The sequence below is a fragment of the Stigmatopora nigra genome, chromosome 16 (assembly GCF_051989575.1).
Source record: "Stigmatopora nigra isolate UIUO_SnigA chromosome 16, RoL_Snig_1.1, whole genome shotgun sequence".
NCBI classification, from domain to species: Eukaryota; Metazoa; Chordata; class Actinopteri; order Syngnathiformes; family Syngnathidae; genus Stigmatopora; species Stigmatopora nigra.
The window spans coordinates 2,670,649-2,690,334 of record NC_135523.1 but is presented as its reverse complement, the minus strand read 5'-3'; the positions used below and the strand labels follow the sequence as shown (position 1 = coordinate 2,690,334).

The window sequence follows — 19,686 nt, the reverse complement described above, 5'->3', positions numbered from 1 at the left end:
TGACCCTTCCGAGTTGGGTTAAAGGTCATCTGACCTTTGTCTGGACTCTCGAAGACACATGATACAGTCGGAGTCGGGCTAGCGGAGAGGAACAGCGTGATGTTTTAGAATACAGCTGTTTCCTATGAAATGGGAATTATTACCACAAGGCTACTTCACGGATGACGGTTTAGCGCCAACTGTGGTGGTCTCGAATGCTAGCAACAATTCTGACTAAATTCAAAAGGAACACAGACAGGTTCTGATGGTAGTTTTTACACAATGGCATCTTTCATTGTAGAATATTAGCATAAAGTTAATAATAGTTGTGTATTATCGTGTTTACCTCACCTGTAAAAGTAATTAAGAAGTTAAGCTAGCTAGTCAGTTAGCATCGGCGCATATGGATTTGAATTTTTTACAATCCGCACGACGTCATATTTGCTAGCAGAGCTTTTCTCATACAAATTGCGGTCAAACTTGTTTCCAGTTTCACACAAGAACGAACAATTTGAACTGGCAATAATTCCAAATCAACATGTTGCGCCGAGTATCCCGCTAGCAGGATGAAGTCATTAAACCGCACCGTCAGGCCAAAGTGCGATTCCGTAGAGAGAGAGCGCCGTCGTAAATTTTCTCCCGCCTACAAAAATCAGACATTTTTGACATTTCTTCCCCACGGCCACTTTGAACAAGGTCGGAAAGTCAAAACGACTAAACTCGTCAGCGTGTTTATCGAGATTAGAATTTTAGCGAACGAACACAAAACTGGACAGTCCGACTCCTATCGATAAAGTACACGGTGGTGATGTTTACTTAGTGAAAGTATGGCAAAAAGTGAAAGGGGGCAAATGGGGAGAAGATATTAAACAAAACATCAAACCTAGTTTGTGTTGGCCAGGTGAAACGGAGGCACTCGGGTTTCATTTCAGAGCATTCATATCCGAAAAAGAAGCTCCTGATGCTTCATATCCTGTTCTCGCCCGGGTCCAGATGGCCAAAGTCTGTTTCGGGTGGAATAACTGAAAAGGCCGGTGCCATTTTTCCCCCGACAGAAATTAACTCCTATAAATTAAATCAGCTAGCGCTCTCTTTAAACTAACGCAAAACACTTTTAAATGAGCCTGTTTGCTTATTACTTATTAATACGTTTTTATAAGTCATGCTAATCAAGACTCAAATACTTAACTAAGTCGTATAGTGTACTACAATACAAAATATGATTACTTTTGCCAATGCCTGCTATCTTAATGCTAATATACAACACACCCCTTGACATACTCTCAATAAAAATTCACCTAAAAATGTCCTAGGAACAATTATAAGCACAAAATGTGCTATTTTTACACTGCAAAAAACAAGTTACATTAACAAACTATTGCTAATTGCAATTGTAGACTTCCCAGGCCTGCTAGCTAAATGCTAACATACAACACAACCCTTCACCAACTTGCAATAGTAAATAAAAATAGCTTAGAAACATTCATAGATACAAAAATTTCGCTGAGAAAAACAATTATTGCTAATTATTATGTTTTTGGGGCTAGATTTCCTATGGGTAATTTGTAGTCTTTTCTATGGCTTTCTTTCAAGGTTGTACTATCCCACTAAAGCTCCTTGTGCGCTACTATTCTGGAAAGTAGTTTGCCCTCCGTCGCCCCCTCGGGATTTTTTTTTTCTTCTTCTTTTTTTGGCCTTCGTCATTGCGGCTGAGACGTTGCCCCGCGAGGGATGATAAGCCCTTACTCACAGGATATTCGGAATTCCTTGACAGATTGTTTTTGCCAGAGTCCCTTCGGTCCTCGGCAGCTTATTTGTTCAAACAAGGCCGGCTTGAAGTAGAGAGGAAAATATGATAGCTACACTTTTCTGCAGCTTTTGATTTTTTTCGGTCTCAGGCTCTTTTACAGCCACTTAGAGAACCACAAAGCGTAGACAAAAAATGCATATTCACACGTCCTTTTGTCTTTCTTTGACTGGGCTGCCGTTGGGCCACTAACTCTATTCTCACCAATGAAAAGAAATGATATGCTTAATTGGATTATGGGGAGGGGGGGTCTTCAAATGGGTGCTCACCCACCCACACAGTACATTTTATCCACTTTTGTCGCCACCTAACAAATAGAAAAATGGGCATAGGCGATCTACTGTCCATGTTTAAATGTTTTTTATCTGAAACAAATAATACATTCTAAGTAATACTCATAACCCAAATCTCGTTATTATCAACTCCCCTACACAACGAGCCCTCAGTAAATACAAATATAATGAGCTTGTATTGCTAATGATAGCGAGGTAGAATATACAGAAGTATGTAGTACAATAGGCACATTGATGGATGCTAAGTTTTGCTAGTTCTGATATTGTTTTAAAAAAGGTTAACAGTACTGAAACAAAGTTGAAACGGTGTCAAATTTTAAATCAACAAATTTAACTTACCATTTAATAGATGCTATGAAATGCTAACTATGTCAAAACAGAACTGACAATTCAATATTTACTCAATATGAACTCAATCAAACCAGTTAGAACTACTTCTCATCAGACTATCAGTTACATTCCTTCAAAATCTTAGCTTAGCATGACTACCATCTTAATTTTTTAGAGTTTCCAGCCATAGTTTTAATATTACTGTACAACAACAAAGTACTGCAAGTAAGTATTTGTGGTCTACATGTTATAAGAGCAGGTGTGGCAACTTGGCCCAAGTTAATAGAGCGCAAAGGTATCTTAAAGTCAAGTTGGCATGGCAGGAATTTGCACCTGTTCCAAATACCTCTACAGACTTTAATCAAACACTCTACATTTCGGTCCACGCGCATATAGTAAGTCCATTTCTTCGAGTCGATCAAACAGTAAAATTAGTTTTAAAATACGTCACCAGTCAAATAGTCTTGGGTTTTTTTGCGGTACGACTCTTTGGCCCGTCTACTTTACAGTTCATCTATTTCTTCTAGGATCTTTTTAAAGTGGTCAAAAATGGCTAAACGCCGCTACCGCAGATTCCACGTTAGCGTTAGTCTGTCTTGGCTGCTTCTTCAGTTCTGCTGATTGCACTTAGTCGGAATATCAGGCAAGTTGTGTGGCCTCCAAGACTCTTCATTAGGCCCCGACGGATCATCTAACTGCTAAATCAACACGGCGCAATCCGATATTTTCCTCCGGCGGCGGCCAAGAGAAAAACCGGCTTGGAAAAGGAGATGAATGAGCGGCCTGGCTACCTGACGCAAATCCTCATTCCGCTGCTTTCACGGGATTATCGAGGCCGTACTTCCCAGGAGTTTTTTTTTGCCTTTTCGACCGGACGGGATTAAGCCGAGTCGCGCTTCCAGAAAACCTGGAGTTTGACGGATGTCAGACGGGAAGAAAGTGGAGGTTATGATAATAATTAGTGCTCTTTGAACGGAGTGCAGAAATGGAAAATGGAAAGGAAGACTCATTGAAAAGATTGCTTGGAGAACCACCAGACTGACCGGAGTCTTTGCTACTCGATAAATTATTTTACGGGCGCCTTTGTTGCTTGATTAAATGTGACGATATTTCAGGGACTTGCTTATCTTTGCAATTTTTTCTACTCTTGTTTACGTCTTGTTAGATCAAATTCATTAGCTGGTTCGTAAATTTAACTGGAGTGACAGGCGGAATTTGATTGGATGCTACTTTTTTGTTGGTGTTCGTTGGTGGCCAATATCTAAAATTTGAGCAAATTTGTGGACTAAAAAATAAACATTTGGTTAAACGAAAGTGAGCCATTTTGCTAGTTTTTACGCAAAGTAGTAGACTTTAAGTACATTTTTAAAAAGATTCTTATCACAAAAAAACTGATTTTACCTAGAAAATTGGTCAAGAATTAATTTGGCTTTTTTGGGTTAAGTCTTAACTCATTGATTAAATTTTTGGGGTAAAAAATAATGACTACCAAAGGAGATATTTTTAGTAGGTTGAAAATAAATAAGCGCAAATGGTTACGTATTTGAAAGAAACATTACATGTACTTTTTGTCAGATTTCAGTGGAATTTTCCATTTTTTCCAAAATAATTAACTACCAAGTTCTCAATTGGTCGATTAATTACATCAGAATAAATTGCTCTTACCCATACCCAGATAAAAAAATGAGTTTTTTCTTATCCTTCACTCTACAACTAGTCAGTCTACATCTGTCGTATTCAATCTAAAGAAATAAGCTTATCCGTCTATACTTAAATGTAACGGGTTCAGCAAAGGTTCAACAACAAGGAGAAAAAAAAAAACCTACTACATTCTTGAAGCTTTCCAAGAGAAAGACAAACAACAGGCAACCTTACAAGACAATCCACTTGGCTTTTGGGAACGCTAAACAGGTGCAAACACTTGGACCGACCGCCAGACTACATTTCTCATTGGGCCGAACAATAACTGCATCCAAAAAAGTGCCTTCACATTCTCGCAAATAACAACAAGCACCGGTCGAGACCATCCGCCAGAAATACTTAACGCTAACTCGCCAAAGACAGAGCTCGCATTCACTGGATTTTCTTCGCGTCTGCGCTAAGGAATGTAGCATTCCCGATAAACGGAGCATGCCCGCGGCGTCACAATTGCTACGCTTCTGTCTCGGTGACGGACCACCCGGAGGGCGCCATCTTTGAATTTCAGCTTTTAAACTGGTAGGAGAGAAGCTGAGAACTGATAACGTGAGAACTGCTTGAAAAGGATGTCAATTGATACGAGAGCGCCTGAGGCTTGTCACGAAAATGGCTGAGAACTGACGCCGTAACTTTTTGGGACGGGGGTGTCGGACTCGCCATTGTCCTGGACCAAATACTAGCTATTATACATTTTGAGAAGGAATACACTGCCATCATACACTAATTAGATATCTATTTACATTTTTAGATCAGAAATAAAGGAGTAAACGCTCCTATTTTGTAAGTACTAATTAGTATTAATGTAGTATGTAGTATGGAGTATGGAGTATGGAGTATGTAGTATGTAGTATGTACTATGTAGTATGTAATATGTAGTATGTACAGTGTAGTATGTACTATGTAGTATGTACTATGTAGTATGTAGTATGTACTGTGTAGTATGTACTATGTAGTATGTACTGTGTAGTATGTAGTATGTACTATGTAATATGTAGTATGTAGTATGTACTATGTAGTATGTAGTATGTAGTATGTACTGTGTAGTATGTACTATGTAGTATGTACTATGTAGTATGTACTGTGTAGTATGTACTATGTAGTATGTACTGTGTAGTATGTAGTATGTACTATGTAATATGTAGTATGTAGTATGTAGTATGTAAGTATTAATTAGTACTAATTTGATTTCCATCTACATTTTTAGATTAAAAATAAAGGAGCAAACGCTCCTATTTTGTTTGTAAAGTATTAATTAGTACTACTTAGATTTCTATCTACATTTTTAGATTAGAAATAAAGGAGTAAACACTACTATTTTGTTTTTAAAGTATTATTAAAAACAGACACATTCTTCCATGACCTTGATCAAACAAACAAGTGCATATTTTTCCCCAAAAACTTTAGTTCCAGGTGACCTTAAGGGTCAAAACAAAACATATTTAGTACATACTTAGCAAAACCCACAGAATCAATTTACCTGACAGGCCAGATCTGGCCCCTGGACCTCACATTTGACACCTGTACCCACACAATATGCTCTTCTAATGCAGGATATTAAAGTTCTGGCCTTATTATGATTTCCAAATGTGTTAAATTTCCTTAGCGATGGCTTCGCTAGCTAATGTTTTGACACGTGTTGCACGAGCCAGCGGGATCTATTTTATTTCCTTGACCTTGGCGCCCCCGCCGTGCCTACTGTATTCCCGCGCCCCTTCTTTTCGCCCCCCCCAGTCCCATTCAAGATTAACTGTGCGTGTCCTCTACCGTCCCCCACTTTACACCCCTAGTTCGGAAGCGGACATGACACCGATTGGTCTCCCGTCTTTGTGGGAGCTCCCAACGATCAGCGGGACACCCCAAAAGTTAACTCGGACTCTTTTATGCGAAGACGTCGAAGGAATGGAGTTTTTGGATTTGCTTTATGACGAATCTGGGGTCCTGCATTTTGGGTTTTGAGCTTAGAAGAAGGAAGTCGTTCCGTCTCTTTGACACGGCCATTGAGGTCGTTGAGAGGCGGAGAATAGGCTTGGTGAAGCGAGGGCGACCCCCAATCGAGCGCAGACATTGGCCTTTCTTTGCACCTGTGGACTTTCACCAAAAATTTTGCGCTTGATACCAATTTCAGACTTTACTTCTTTATCGGGACCTGGTTTTTGGTATAAAAGGTCCGATCTGCCCAGCCCACTTCTCTCTATTATCTAAGTATTTTTCCACCTAAGTCGATTGATACTTTTCAAATTTAAATGAAGAGAATATTTATAGTGTAATAAATCCGCAAAAATAGATTAGAAAATATCTAATGAACTGAAAGCATTGTTTATATATATATTTTAAATAAAAGCATTGTTTATATTATTTATTTTAACAAAAACAATGTTTATATATATATATACATATATATATTTTTTTTTTTATAAAAGCAATGTGAATGAATAATTTTTAACTCTATCTTCCAAAGATTTGATTTATTATTATTATTAATTTAATTCCTTTTTAAAAAATATGATCCCAACTTTAATATAAAATAAAATTGTTTTTTTAATTTAATATCCTCATTAATTCATGCACAGTAATTAATTTACTGTCAAAACTAATCTCAATTTAATGTCATTTAATCCGATTTCCTCCATCGAGTACATGTCGTGGTTATTAGTCAAAAATAGTAAAAAAAAAAACGGATATTAAGAACACCTATAAGGCGTGTCGGCTTGGTATTTCCACATCTTTTTTTTTGGCGCTTTCACTTACTACTGTGACTCCTCCGAGGATATTGGATTAAAGCAAACAAATCCCATTTTACCCCGCTAATGCGTGAAACTTGGTCCAGCTTGCCCTGACGTTTGAAACTGGGGGTTTTGAGAGGTGGTTAGGGGAGGGGGGGCTAGGGAGAGACTCACTGTTGTGAGGGACTCAAATTAGATTAAGTAAATTCACAAATGGGGACGGAGGAGGGGGGCCGGGGCCGCCCCGCCACATCCCCTGCCCACACCTCCGACCCCCCGCCGCTTCATTCTCACGGCCGAGAGGTTTCCAAAAGAGCCTCGGGGCGGGGGCCGGCAAATCCCAGCGCTTTTGGCCAGATTAAAAATGGCGGCCCTCGATAGAACTCAGGGGGGGGGAATTTGGACTGTTTTGCCAGGGGTCCTGCACATCTGTAAATGTCAACATCCGGTAGGAGAGACAAGCACCGGCACCCCTGCGATCCTTGAAATGAATGAATACAATTAAAATGAGGATAAACTGTATAGTAGATTATATTTTTTTTTGTAAAGGCCTTTTTAAATTATTGTTTTACTCTTCCTGAATGTTATTATACATTATTTTGGTTATTAAAAATTTTAAAAGGACTTATTTTGTTAAATATACATGTAATTAAATTATTTTTTTGACGACGCTATAAAAGGTATTCAATGGAGATGATGATTTTTTAATGAAATCAATTGAAATTGACATTATTATGAATTGGAATATGGTTATGTCCCGTTATCAGGGGGGCACGTGCCTCGGGTTTGACTAAAGCCTTTTTTTGGGACGTGGGCCACAGGATGCAAATGGGGTCCCCCTCTCTCACCCCTAGCGGCCCCCCCCTAGAGGTTTCGCACCTCTGATTAACTCACCGTCGGATATGAAGCGGGTATTAACTCATTAGGACGGCGGCCTTTCAAGTCTCTCTGCAGCATCGTCGGGGTCTCGTAATCCCTTTTTAATGATCAAATGATTCCTTTGACGGCTTTTCTCACCTTTTACGTTTTTTTTCTTTTAACACATCAAATCTATTTGACCTACGAGAGGTCTCTCCCAGTTCAACGGATTGGTCGCCTATTGCCATCAATGGCATTCCTAATTTTGGATTATTTTTAATCAATTTTTTTCTTGTTTTAACCAAGCAAAACTAAATATTTTCTTATTTCTTTTAATTTCCGTAAACATATTTTATATCAATTCTATTTTGCATCTCTGTTTAAAATTAAAACAATGTCAGATTCAGTACAATATAAATTCGATTAAAATTTGGTCATCGATTGACTTTAGCGGCCCGCACAAAACGACGCTACGGTTCGAATCCGGCCCTCACTTTGACGCCCTTGCGTTAACACTTTCTCTAATTGTCCCATGGTCGAATCCGTTATCAATCCACTTCCTCTTCTTCCTCAGGCTTTGTAACATTTGCCCCCCTACCAGCCATAAGCCCCTCCTCTTTCACTGGAGGCAATAAGGTGATGAAGGCCAGGAATGCGGCCGTGGAACTGTAAGGATTTATCACACAGAGGTGCCAGGGCCACCACCACCACCACGACTACTATCTGCAAATGTAACAGTTTTACCTTGTTTTACATTGCTGTTAATTAGACCTGACCGCAAACGAAGGGACCCTTCACACTACAGCGAGACCCTTACTTATTTGGAAAGATTTTAAAACACATGGCTAGATTTTTAACTACAGAGTACAGGTGTCAAACTCAAAACCCAGGAGGCCAGATTGGCCAAATCGCAAAACTAAATCACCTACCTTTTTGGCTAAAAAAAAAACAGCTAACGCAAAATGTATAAAGGCAATAACTGAAAATCAAACTATACAAATAAGAATATCAACAGACACTTACCTTTTTGACTAAAACAACAGCCAATGCAAAGCTTAAAAAGACAATAAATGAAAATCAAACCACACATAAGAATACCAATAGAATATTTATTGTTGTCCTCCTTTTTAGGGAGTTTAAATTCAATATATATATATATATATATATATATATATATATATATATATATATATATATATATATATATATATATATATATATATATATATATATATATATATATATATATATATATATATATATATAAATGACAATTTTTCTTGCCTAACTGTCAATATATTTGCTTGTCTTTTATCTGATGATGGATTGACATCAATATCCAGTCCCAAAGTCCACAGTAAAGTTCTTGATCTGGTCTTATGACCTGAAACTGATTTCCAAGTCTTCCCCTCTCGTTTGTTCTCTTTCCACTCCTCTCACTCTCCCTCTCAGGTTACCAATAGCAGGGCTTTTCTAGTTTCCCCAATGTGTGTGTGTGTGTTTGAGCGTCCCACACCGTGTCCTGGTCCCTGCCTCCCGGTTCGCCGGAGCCACCCAGCAGCAAGCTCGTGATTGGACCAGCCCAACATCGGGGCGTGTGAGTTCTCCGTCTCGGTGCGGCGAGCTCTCCGGGACGTGTTTCAACAGATGGTCGAGGTCGGAGGGTGTCATCGCATCGGAGAGAGGGGATTAGTTAAGAGGAGAGAGGAGCTTGTCTTCCAGGAGCCGTGTGGTCCCCTTTTTTTCTTTTGGCTTTGGGGTTCCTCTTCCAGACATCCAGTTCTCTGCATGAGCACGGGGGGGGACGCTCGCGGGATTCCTCGGTCTGAACACCGCCAGGTAGGTGACGATGCCGGCCGGGGAGTGGAGATCCGTTGCCGTAGTTAGGAGACTCGGATCTGACTGTGATTGACGGGAATTCCCTGAGTGGCAAATTCCTGCGTCTTGTGGGATTAGTAAGCAGGACATTCCGTTAAAGGCATTCTTTTTGGCGTATTTTGACGGCATTGCGTTCCGTTTTGATCCAGAATTGGACTTTCCTAACCTTTTTCGAAAATTCCACGCGTATTTTCACACACAAGAACTTTAAAGGACTTGCCAGGAGTCCATTAGAATCCTATCTCCTCACCGATCTTAAAGCTTAACAGATGAGGCTCGGAAACGTGGGAGCTGTCAAGAAGTCTCCGGGTTGCCACCGTGCGTCATTTCCACTGGACTTTCAGAAGGGGAAGGAGGCGTATAGTGTTTCCATCCCGGGAGAGACGGCGCAGCTGTAAAACGGCGCCCGGGACGTAGGGGGCCAGTGAAAGCCGCCGTTGTGCGAGCCGCTGTTGACTCTGGTAAACCAGCCGTGGCTGCGCTTCCTGCCTGCTGCTTGAAGTACTTAACCCCCAGTCGGCTGTGATGCTTGCGGCTTTTTAAGACGGACACTTTTTGGAAAAAAAAAACGGGCTTGACTTATCTGAAAGATGGGTTTTGGATCCAAACTGGGCGAGTTGAAAACCTTGAGGTTGCTTGAAATGTTGACAGTGTCTGCTTGACCAAATGGACAATTTGTCTGGGAAGTTGTATTGGTTTTCCTTCTTTGGTGGTCAACATCTTTCAGTTGATAGCAGAGCAAAGTCCATTTCAAGCAAATGAATGAATACAGACTGGAATCGGTTTCAATCAGTTTGGGTAACGTTTGGGTGGTGATCAGCAGTTCCTTGGCGCTGGCATAGGGATCTAGACCTTGAAAAATCTGAGATCAGGAATAAATTGAGACTATAAACTACCAAGACCTTGCTTGTCTGGTGCAAAGATTGTAACACAAAAAAATCAATGTATTGACTCTTGACCAAGTATTCTTACTTCAACTTGCAGTTCTGGTCTTGACAGAAAATCCCTAGTCATCCTCTTGGGCTGGTCTGACAAATATGGTCTCAAGACTAACTGAGACAACATCGAGACCCTCAAAGTCAGGTCTAAAGACAAAGACCGGTCTTGAGGGTTTCGGCATGACCTGTAACAGAACCAGGTCCCGTTTTCTAGGACTATGGCATCTATTGAGGACTCCATCTGACAAAGTCTTGAAGACCATAAGAATTCCACTTGGCTTAAGTCCATTTAGTTGCGTCTTCGTGTTGTGTTTGGATTCCGAGGGTGCTCCTTTTAAACTGTTTAGCTTCAGCGTGCTACAAACAACAGCGGGAGTGAGCAGCAGCTGCTGCAAATAATTAGACTTTGGCGGGTCGGGGGGGTTCCACTTCAGGCCAGGATAAACATTATTCCAGTAGCAACTTTGCCATCTTTTCCTTTTACGTCGCAGCGCCATTCCCGGCATCGAGCTTTATCTCATGACTAATTGCCGGGACAAATTCTTGCGCTAGCGGTAAGCTATGTGTCATATCTGGAGATCTTTATGGGTTCCATTTTCTTCACGGGTTTTGGTTGACAAAGGCATAGACTTATCCATTGGTTTTTGAAAGCACCCCCTGCTGGAGGATAAACGAGTTGACGCCTTCGCGCATCAGCTGGTTAAACAATGACTTTTGATTGATTGATAAAGACGAGAGAATCTAATCAAGATGCCGAATAGGAAGTTCCAAGGTCATCAGTTGCACTTTCGAGGCTTACATTTGAGTTATTTCGGGATATTTTTAGAAGCTATCTCCAAGGCTAACGCACTATATAGCATAGATCTATTTTGGAGTACACAATGCACCCCGTTAGTCCGCTAAAACCTCCCCCCTAGTGTTTATGCAGCCCCTCATTTGAGTGACCAAGGTCAGGACATGCAAACATTCGAGTATTTGTTGTCACTGGACGGAATTTTTATGTGGCCTGGTGCTAATTCGGCTTTTTATTCAAACGTTTACTTACTAAAATTGACACGGAAATACACAGTTTTAAAAGTTTTGTATTAGTGTGGTTCTCACTTTTACAGTAGAGGCAAAGTTCGGACTGAAAGACGGCGTTTAAATCTGCAGAACTGAGATCGGTACAGTTTTACAGTTGTTAAAATCATGAGGAATTAAAATTTACATTGTCACGGGGATTACCAATGAAATAAATACCAATATGCTGAAAGTTGACTATTAAATGAAACTACAAAATGAACAGTCCCTCAAAACAGACCAATGTTATCAGACAAAATGCCAATGTGGCCAGTTAGCACCTTGTACATCTGTAACTACATTTTTCTTTGGCATCATAATCGCTTTCTCAGTCATGGTTCTGTTTTTTCAAAGTTTGCGGTGTAACAAAAGAAAAGACCCAACAATGTTACCGTTAAATTCACAGTTCTGCTTGGCATACTCCACTAGACCGCTAAGTTGCTTGAAACCAAACTATGTTATGCTAACTACTAAAAACCAAAAGTCAACCCAAACATCTACAATTGGATGACTCATCAAATCCATCGAAACTACATCCATTTATAAAAATACAATTAAATATGGCCCTCACAAGAAGCTTAAATTCAGCAAACAACCTCTATATTTGTCCTAGCACTGTAAATATTATTATTATTTTTCTCTGGTTTGTTCATTAACCGCCATTGACATTTCTTATCACCAAAGTGCCTAGCCTAGCATTGAGCGATTAGCTTTCAAGAGGCTAACGAGCGCGACGGCGCCTGGATCTGACGGCACGGGCTCCCAACGTAATCTCTGGCGGCGAATAAAAGAAACATCGGAAAACGTGTCCGCTAGCTTTAACCCCCCTCCCCTTGGTCCGGGGCCCCCCTAGAGGGTGGCACTGTCCCCGCTTTGTGGTCCCTTGTCAAATAATCCCCTCCCCGGGGAGAAGCAATCTGTTTTGGCCGGGAAAAAGAAAGGCCCCCGTGTGTATCGCGTACAATTAAGCGGGCCTGTCGGAATTCTTACTATTTTTTTTTTTAACTCGGAGGGAGAAGTGCCAGGCTTTCATCTAAGAAAGGAGATAATGGGGCGGGAGGGTCCGAGTTGGGGGAGAAAGGGGGCGATTGAGGGAGGGCTGCCAATGAATGAATTCCCCTACTCTAAAGGGCGCTAATAGAAGCTAGTGTTTGTTTCGGATTTTTTGCTTTTTTACTTTGCTACGTCGCTATGTAAAACCGACATGTTACGGGTCTTACCTTAGTTCTTCTGAGGCGGGTTTAGTTGGGGTTGTTGAGAAGAGCTGTGGTCTTGGTTTTGAAGGGTAACCTGAAAAAGAGGTTGATACATGTGAATGGGTTTGTTTTTTTAATGATTGTAAATAAGACAGATAGCTGGGAAAATCATGGTTGATGAAATGTTTGTTGTGTTTTGGTAAAAGAGTTGGTATTTGTTTTTAGTTAAGGGTATATAGGGAAATTTTTAAATTTTCACCATTGCATTGCTGTTAAAAATTGTAATATTTAGGTATGTTTTTTATTAAGTGTTTTAAAAAAGGGAATCACAGTTGAAATTTTTGTTGTGGTTTGTTAGAGTTGCTCTATAAAAATGGCATTTCTATTTATATAAAAAGATTAATGATGAAAAATTGAAGTATTCACCATTGCATTAGTGTTAAAAAATTAATATTTAGTTATATTTTTAATTAAGTGTTTAAGGGAAAGGAAATATTTTTGGATAATCCCCCCAAAAATGCATCTATTTATTCATGAAAATTGTAAAAAAAAATCAGTTTTGGTTTACCTTTTAAATATTGCTTTTTGAATTTAAAGACCAAAGAAAAACTAAATAATTATGAATAATATAATATATTTAAAAATGACCTTTTAACAGTTGGCAAAAATTTTGGATCAGTATTTGCATAAATCAAACAAACATTTTATTTTCCTTAAAAAAAAACGAAGTTGATTTGCATTTACGGGCCCGGTAAAAATCACTTGTCGGCCTGTACTCGGCCCCTCTACCGCCCATTCGACACCCTCTCCAAAGTCACTCCATTCTGCCGGCAGGCGCTAAAGTCCATGAAAATACAAATGAGCTTACGCCATACTTTGGAAAGCGGCACGTTTCGCTCGCAGCTATGGAAAAGCGTATACAAATTACAGGTTAGCGCGCCTGTCTCCGCTTAACTTCGACTAATTCTTACTGCGGCACACACACGGGCAGGCGCACGCCATACGATCCCCCTGGGGGTGACGTGAACCAGCACAGGTGCCAATGGACCCACCGAGGTTTCCCTCGCCGCGTCACGTCGCCATTCGGCCGTTTACGGGGTCACGCTTTCGGGAATAAAAACACGCGTTTAGTTTAAATGTCTATCTGGGATTGGTTGTCTTTGTCGACTCATTTTAACATTGTAGGAATGTGACCCCCACCCGCGGTGGTTTTGGGACCCTAAATCACCCTTTTGGTGCTTGACATTGACTTGAATACTGTGATTATGATAAGACTTTACGAGTGGCTTGAGGGGGTGATTTAGCTATTAGGGAGATAAGGGATGAGATAGGGAAGAAAAGATGACTGTAATACTTCATTTTGGAGGTATTTTGGCATAAATCATAGCATGTTGTCAGACATTGACGGCGGTAGGGCTCAAATTGAGAGGGTTGGGATTTTTGTTCAATGGTGGCGAATGAGTTAAGGTCATATTTTGAGGTTTTACAGTACAAGAATATAAATATATGAACAGAAATGGAAGGCAAAGTGGAAAAATGCTTTTAGAATGAAACTGTTACAGTTTTGGGAACCAGATCTATTTTAAAATGGAGAAAAATACCAAGAATATTTAAAAAAATATGTGTCAAAGGCAGCCAGAACTCAGACCTTGAAACCTAAAAATATTTTGAATTTACAAGAATAATTTAACAATTGTGAAACAAAACAAAATGTCCTTAAAAAATGTCAACACGAAGCCAAGGACCTAAAATAATTAAAATGTCAAAATAAGGCCTGCTACATTCCTCCTAATCAAAGTCTTACAACGAATTGCTCAACACAACCTGAAACATAATCATTCCAAAAATCCCACTCCGTCAAAACTAATTAAAAGCGATCTGCCGTTCCAATTTGACATCTCGAGCGTGGTTCTTACACGGCAATTGAACACACCAAAGTCTATTACAGCCTCCAATAAAAAAATCGCTTGTCAAACGGGGCGAAAATGTCCTGGAAACGCCGTCAATGACCTCAGTGGAAAATCCGTTTAAAGCCACGAACCTTCGCTCTGTCTTGCGGTCAGAGTCGGAATCACTCGTACTCAAGGAACATTTGACAAGAGACGAGGAAGCCACCCATGAGAGAAAACTGGTCCGACTCCCTCGGCTTGTCTTTTGACTCTCTCCAGAACTCCTACTGCCGTTTCTGAGAAGGCCAAAGCGTCTGCAAAATGGCAAACATGTCCTATTTTATCTGTCAAGACGCTGGCTAATGCTTTCCATCGACAAGCGAAGCGGTATCCAGTCTCGATAAGACGACGGGCCACTTGCTTGTCAGACCAATTGATTTTCAATTGGGCGTTTAGTCGGACAGCTTTTCCGCATGGGAGACACTCTCTGCCTGGGAAGACATTCTTTTCCTCTTGTAAAAAAAATGGAAGTACTCTCAAGACAGTTGGAACTAGCCAATGACAGCAAAGCTAGCTAGAACTACCACGATAAATTGACTACTGGGCCATGACAACTATTGTTAACTTGGGTTTTTTCCTAATAAAAAGGCACTTGGTTAAGAAAGGAAAATATACAAGATTCTCTATTTACTACGACCTTGGCTTAAATATTATTTCACTCTTAAGGGCGTCTTGGAAAACCCATTTAACTTCTTGGATCAGGATTCATTTAATTACACATAAATGGCAACCAGGAGGTTATGGCCTGGCAACCTTGGCCATACAAAGCATCTCTTAGCTAGCTTGATAGCTCAGTCAAGGTTGACGCTTCGCTAACTGAGGCGACGGTGGTCTGAGAGCTGTCAAAAAATGGACAAATCCCTGGCTAATGTTCGCAAAAAACATTTTTTACAATATACACGCACTTCACAGCATTGGATTTTCTGAAATACTCTGATTTAAGGGTGTAAAAACACACATTTAAGCCAGGGAAAAGCACAGAGATCCCCTTCAGGGTATTCAACTTAGCTAACCCATCGTAGCCCAGGCTGGACGCTAGACGTTGGCACGGCACCCCCGACACAGACGCTCCACAGTGTAAAAAAAATGCCCTGGTTAAATTCCCAGGGATTACAGAAATATTTGGACAAGGCTCCATGTTAACATAAGGCCTTCCCATAATGGTTTAGCCACCCGCCGCCCCTCCGAGAACCGGAACGTACCGGCGCAAGATATTTTGGAAGCTAGGCAAATGAGTATTGTTCTCCGCCGAGTGATTTATTGGAGCGCCGCGTGGCATCTGGTTTGGGTTTCTACTCGCATCTTGTTGTGGGAAGGCGAACCTCCTCACCTCTCCCGCCCTGGTGGTGGTGGTGTCAACGCCAACCAGATCCAGCCTTTTTTTTTGGCCAGACTCTGTGGATACTTAAGTTTTAGTTTAGGGGGGTTTTTACCTGGATCAATTTTCCAAAGTGCGTCTGAGAGAAAGCATTGGCTTATTTGTTTCCTCTGCTGTTTTTCAGTGACAGATGATAAATGTTGAGGGTGTACAGACGCAGTTTTTTGGCTGGCGTTGAAATGAATATGTCGGCTGTAACTTTTGTTACCTTTGTTACGCGCTTGCCTTCCTCGCGTAACCCGCAAAATTTAGCCTCGGGTTGCATAAAAATGGGTTCAGAGGGGAAAGATAAGTAGGCTGTTGAGAGTATTGGAAGTTTTTCTGGTAAAGTCTCTACACTGAGGAATGGAATAGTACTCTACTGTAAATAAAGGAGATTTTTAAAGTATATCATTCAAAAAGGATTGTGTTTCCTTTTAACGAGAACTACAAAAACCTTGTAAACATAGACAATTTGGAGGTAAACAGTGGTCAAAATTTGGAAATTAACGATTTGTTTTGGTCTTTTTAGGCCTGAGTTGAAAAATATTCACATAATTTCAGACTATTATGCTCAAATTAGCAATGATACATTTTAAAAAAATACTTAACAAACATAGAAGATAACTATTCGATTTACTCTAAATAAGTGGCATTACAAAGTAGCCCCGTTTTCGTAGATTTTTGACAGACATCTAGCATCCCAAAATAGCGCCCCCTACCAAAATGGCAGAACTAGCCTAGCATTATTCTTTTGCGATGACGAGGGATTTATAAAAATGACATAAAACATCAGGGGTCTTTGCGGATTTAGCCGCACGTGTTTTAAATCATATTTTTGGAGAGTTGCGATGATGCGTCAGAGATGATTTAAAAAGCCGCCGCGTAATGGTTTCCTTCTTTGGAGTCATTTTGCATCAATGCAGTGACCCGGCGCCACCATTAGCCATTAGCAGTTAGCGCTAGGGAAGCGAAGGCCGAAGTGAGCGAGGGGGTAACGGGCAGTTCAAGGGGACAACGGCAGCTGCGTGACATCGGCGACGGCGGCGCTAATGATAGCCTCGGAGCTAACGACGGATTAGGGGCCAGTTCTACATTCCTGTCCTTCGCTTTAATTAGCATTAAGTGCATTTCCCTCAACCTTGTGCCTGTCCGACACTTGGTTTCAGGTCCCCTCACACTCGGGACAGAAATAGAGAACCGACATTTGTTTTTTTTTCTTCTGGTGAGGAGTTATTGTTTCTGGGAAAGGATCGCAGCCGGGGCCTCGCCGCAGGAATATGTTTTATAGCCGGCACCGTCTTAAGAGTCTCTGCGTCTCCGAGGTTTGTGTACGAGATTCAATGCGAGGTTCTGTGCGCCGCGGGGGGTGTTTGTCCGCCCGGCGCCAATGTTTGCGTAGGGCTGTCACGATGACTGGGGCCGGCCGGCTCATCTGGAACGCCGAGACCCGGAATAAAGTGCTCTTAAGGCGCAGAATTTGGCGCTGCTTGTCATAGCGCCGGACGAGAAGCAGGCGCACGCCAATGTTTCGTCAGCGACCCGCACGCCGCAAGTGGGTTTGTTGACGTATTCTTAGGAAATGACTACGGGTTTAGGGGGCGGTGAGGCGCTTATATCCGCCGACAGGGCGATGGATGACAAGATTTCGACAGTTCCGAAGAACTCGGCGTCAAGAGCCAAGTGTCATAACAATGGTGATTTATTTCGGGATGGGATTTGGGCTTTGGACAATTAAGGTGGTCAGACTATCGTTAGCGGGCTGGGAAATGGCCGACTTGGAGATAAATGATCATCAGACTATTTCTGATCCGAGTGGGGGTCGTCAATGGGTTTTGACACATGGAATTGATATTGTATATTGCTTCTATCTTCAAGGCCAATACAATTTAGTTCTTTCTCTATGAGAATGAATGAGCGCACTTAAATCTTCTAGCGTCACCTAATTTATCCAAGCGAGTGGCCGTGTTTTAAGGTCAAGCTCCAGAACCCCCCTCCGACGTCACGAGGGACATCGGATTGCTTCTGGTTATCTGTGATTGGCGACCGCGGCAGCGGGGTTAATGTAGCGGAACCCTCTGGGCGCCCCTAAACACCTCCTCCTCCTTTTCTGGTGTGGTCTCGTCCTCCCTACTGTGTCACGCTTGACTCATCGCGTGGGAGGATGTTGGGGGGGTGCTTTGAGTGACGGGCAATTGGCCGACGCGGGAGAGCGCTCAGCTCGGTTGCTCAGTCCGACGGTAAGGGATGGATTCGGCGCTGCCAAAGGAGCAAAGTTAATGAGACTATACGAAGGTCTGCTTTTCGGATTTTTCGGGTCGAGCGATGTGAGTTCTGGCAAAAGTAAGACTAATTTTTTTCCTTTCCAGAGCTTGTAAATGTTAATTCTATTCTCTTTTGTCTTTCTGTTTTACGTCAGTTGACTGCAGTCGGGTGCTAGCTAGCAAAGGGGCCCGGCCGGACCCGCGGGACCTGAATTCGACAAACCGCCTCCCCACGGACGAACGAAATGCTTCCGCGGCGGTTATACTGTTTGGCCCTCCTCTCGTATTTGGCCTTGGGGGCCGGTGGCGTATCCGCTTACGCCACTACGCGGGCGCAGGGTCTACGGGGTCGCATTCAGAGGGACCGGCGCAACATACGGCCTAACATTATCCTCATCATGACGGACGATCAGGATGTAGAACTAGGTGAGTAATCTTGGGTAGTAGTAACCTATCATAAACCACAAAGGAAATCACAGTACTCTGGCATGAAATATTAAACACAAGTGACAAATGACCATCTGTCCCATTAGCAGTACACAGTCTAATTATTCCACTACTCTACGAAAATAATTTCCGCCACCATTCTTTAAAGTCCCTTGAATGCGATTGAGTGGAATCCAATTTTAATCCTGAAAAAGTCAATCTTTTATATTAAATACAAGCCACATATGAAATTATTCCAACATGAACACTGCCACTCTGACTGATATTCACATTCGTCACATGATAAAAACAACGAGTCTCAACCACCTTGACAATGCGTAAACACTTCTGGCTCCTCCCCCCTCCACAGGCTCCTTGCAGGTGATGAACAAAACCCGTAAAATAATGGAAGACGGCGGCACCACCTTCACCAACGCCTTTGTGACCACGCCCATGTGCTGCCCGTCACGTTCCTCCATGCTGACGGGCAAGTACGTCCACAACCACAACACCTACACCAATAACGAGAACTGCTCTTCGCCTTCGTGGCAGGCTCAGCACGAGCCTCGCTCTTTCGCCGTCTACCTCAACAACACCGGCTACAGGACGGGTGAGTCCCAAAAAATGTCTGCCAAAAAGAAAACACCACACGGAAACAACGACTTGGCCTCGGTCATGACTCTGCGACCTCAGATCCATTAACGGCTCAGACGTATTGACCAAGCGCTAGCTAGGTTTACATTTTTTTTACCGTAAGCTGCCAACCGCGCCGCCTAGCCTAGCCGGCTGTCTGTCTGCCGTGAGAAATGCAAACACGGTGACGCCTGACAAGTCGCCGGCGGGTCTCATCAAACTTTGTCTCAACTGAGTGATGTGGGGGCGGCTAGCTTGGTAGCGCACTGCAACACAAGTGGTGGGTCTACAAAAACAA

General features: G+C 41.9%; 2 protein-coding genes across 3 annotated transcripts in view; one reads left to right on the top strand and one right to left on the bottom strand.

The window, feature by feature from the left end:
- LOC144209946 (uncharacterized) overlaps nt 1-12,856 on the bottom strand; it is a 24,496-nt gene extending 11,640 nt beyond the window's left edge. The window contains exon 1 of the mRNA XM_077736519.1: nt 12,784-12,856. The gene's annotated coding sequence lies outside the window, so the exon portion shown is untranslated. The remainder of the gene's footprint in view (nt 1-12,783) is intronic.
- sulf1 (sulfatase 1) overlaps nt 9,325-19,686 on the top strand; it is a 25,949-nt gene continuing 15,587 nt past the window's right edge. For both annotated transcript variants that reach the window (XM_077735726.1, XM_077735727.1), the window contains exons 1-3: nt 9,325-9,527; nt 18,485-18,755; nt 19,126-19,365. In XM_077735726.1, the coding sequence (XP_077591852.1) occupies nt 18,575-18,755; nt 19,126-19,365 (421 nt within the window). In that variant the 5' untranslated portion in view covers nt 9,325-9,527; nt 18,485-18,574. The remainder of the gene's footprint in view (nt 9,528-18,484; nt 18,756-19,125; nt 19,366-19,686) is intronic.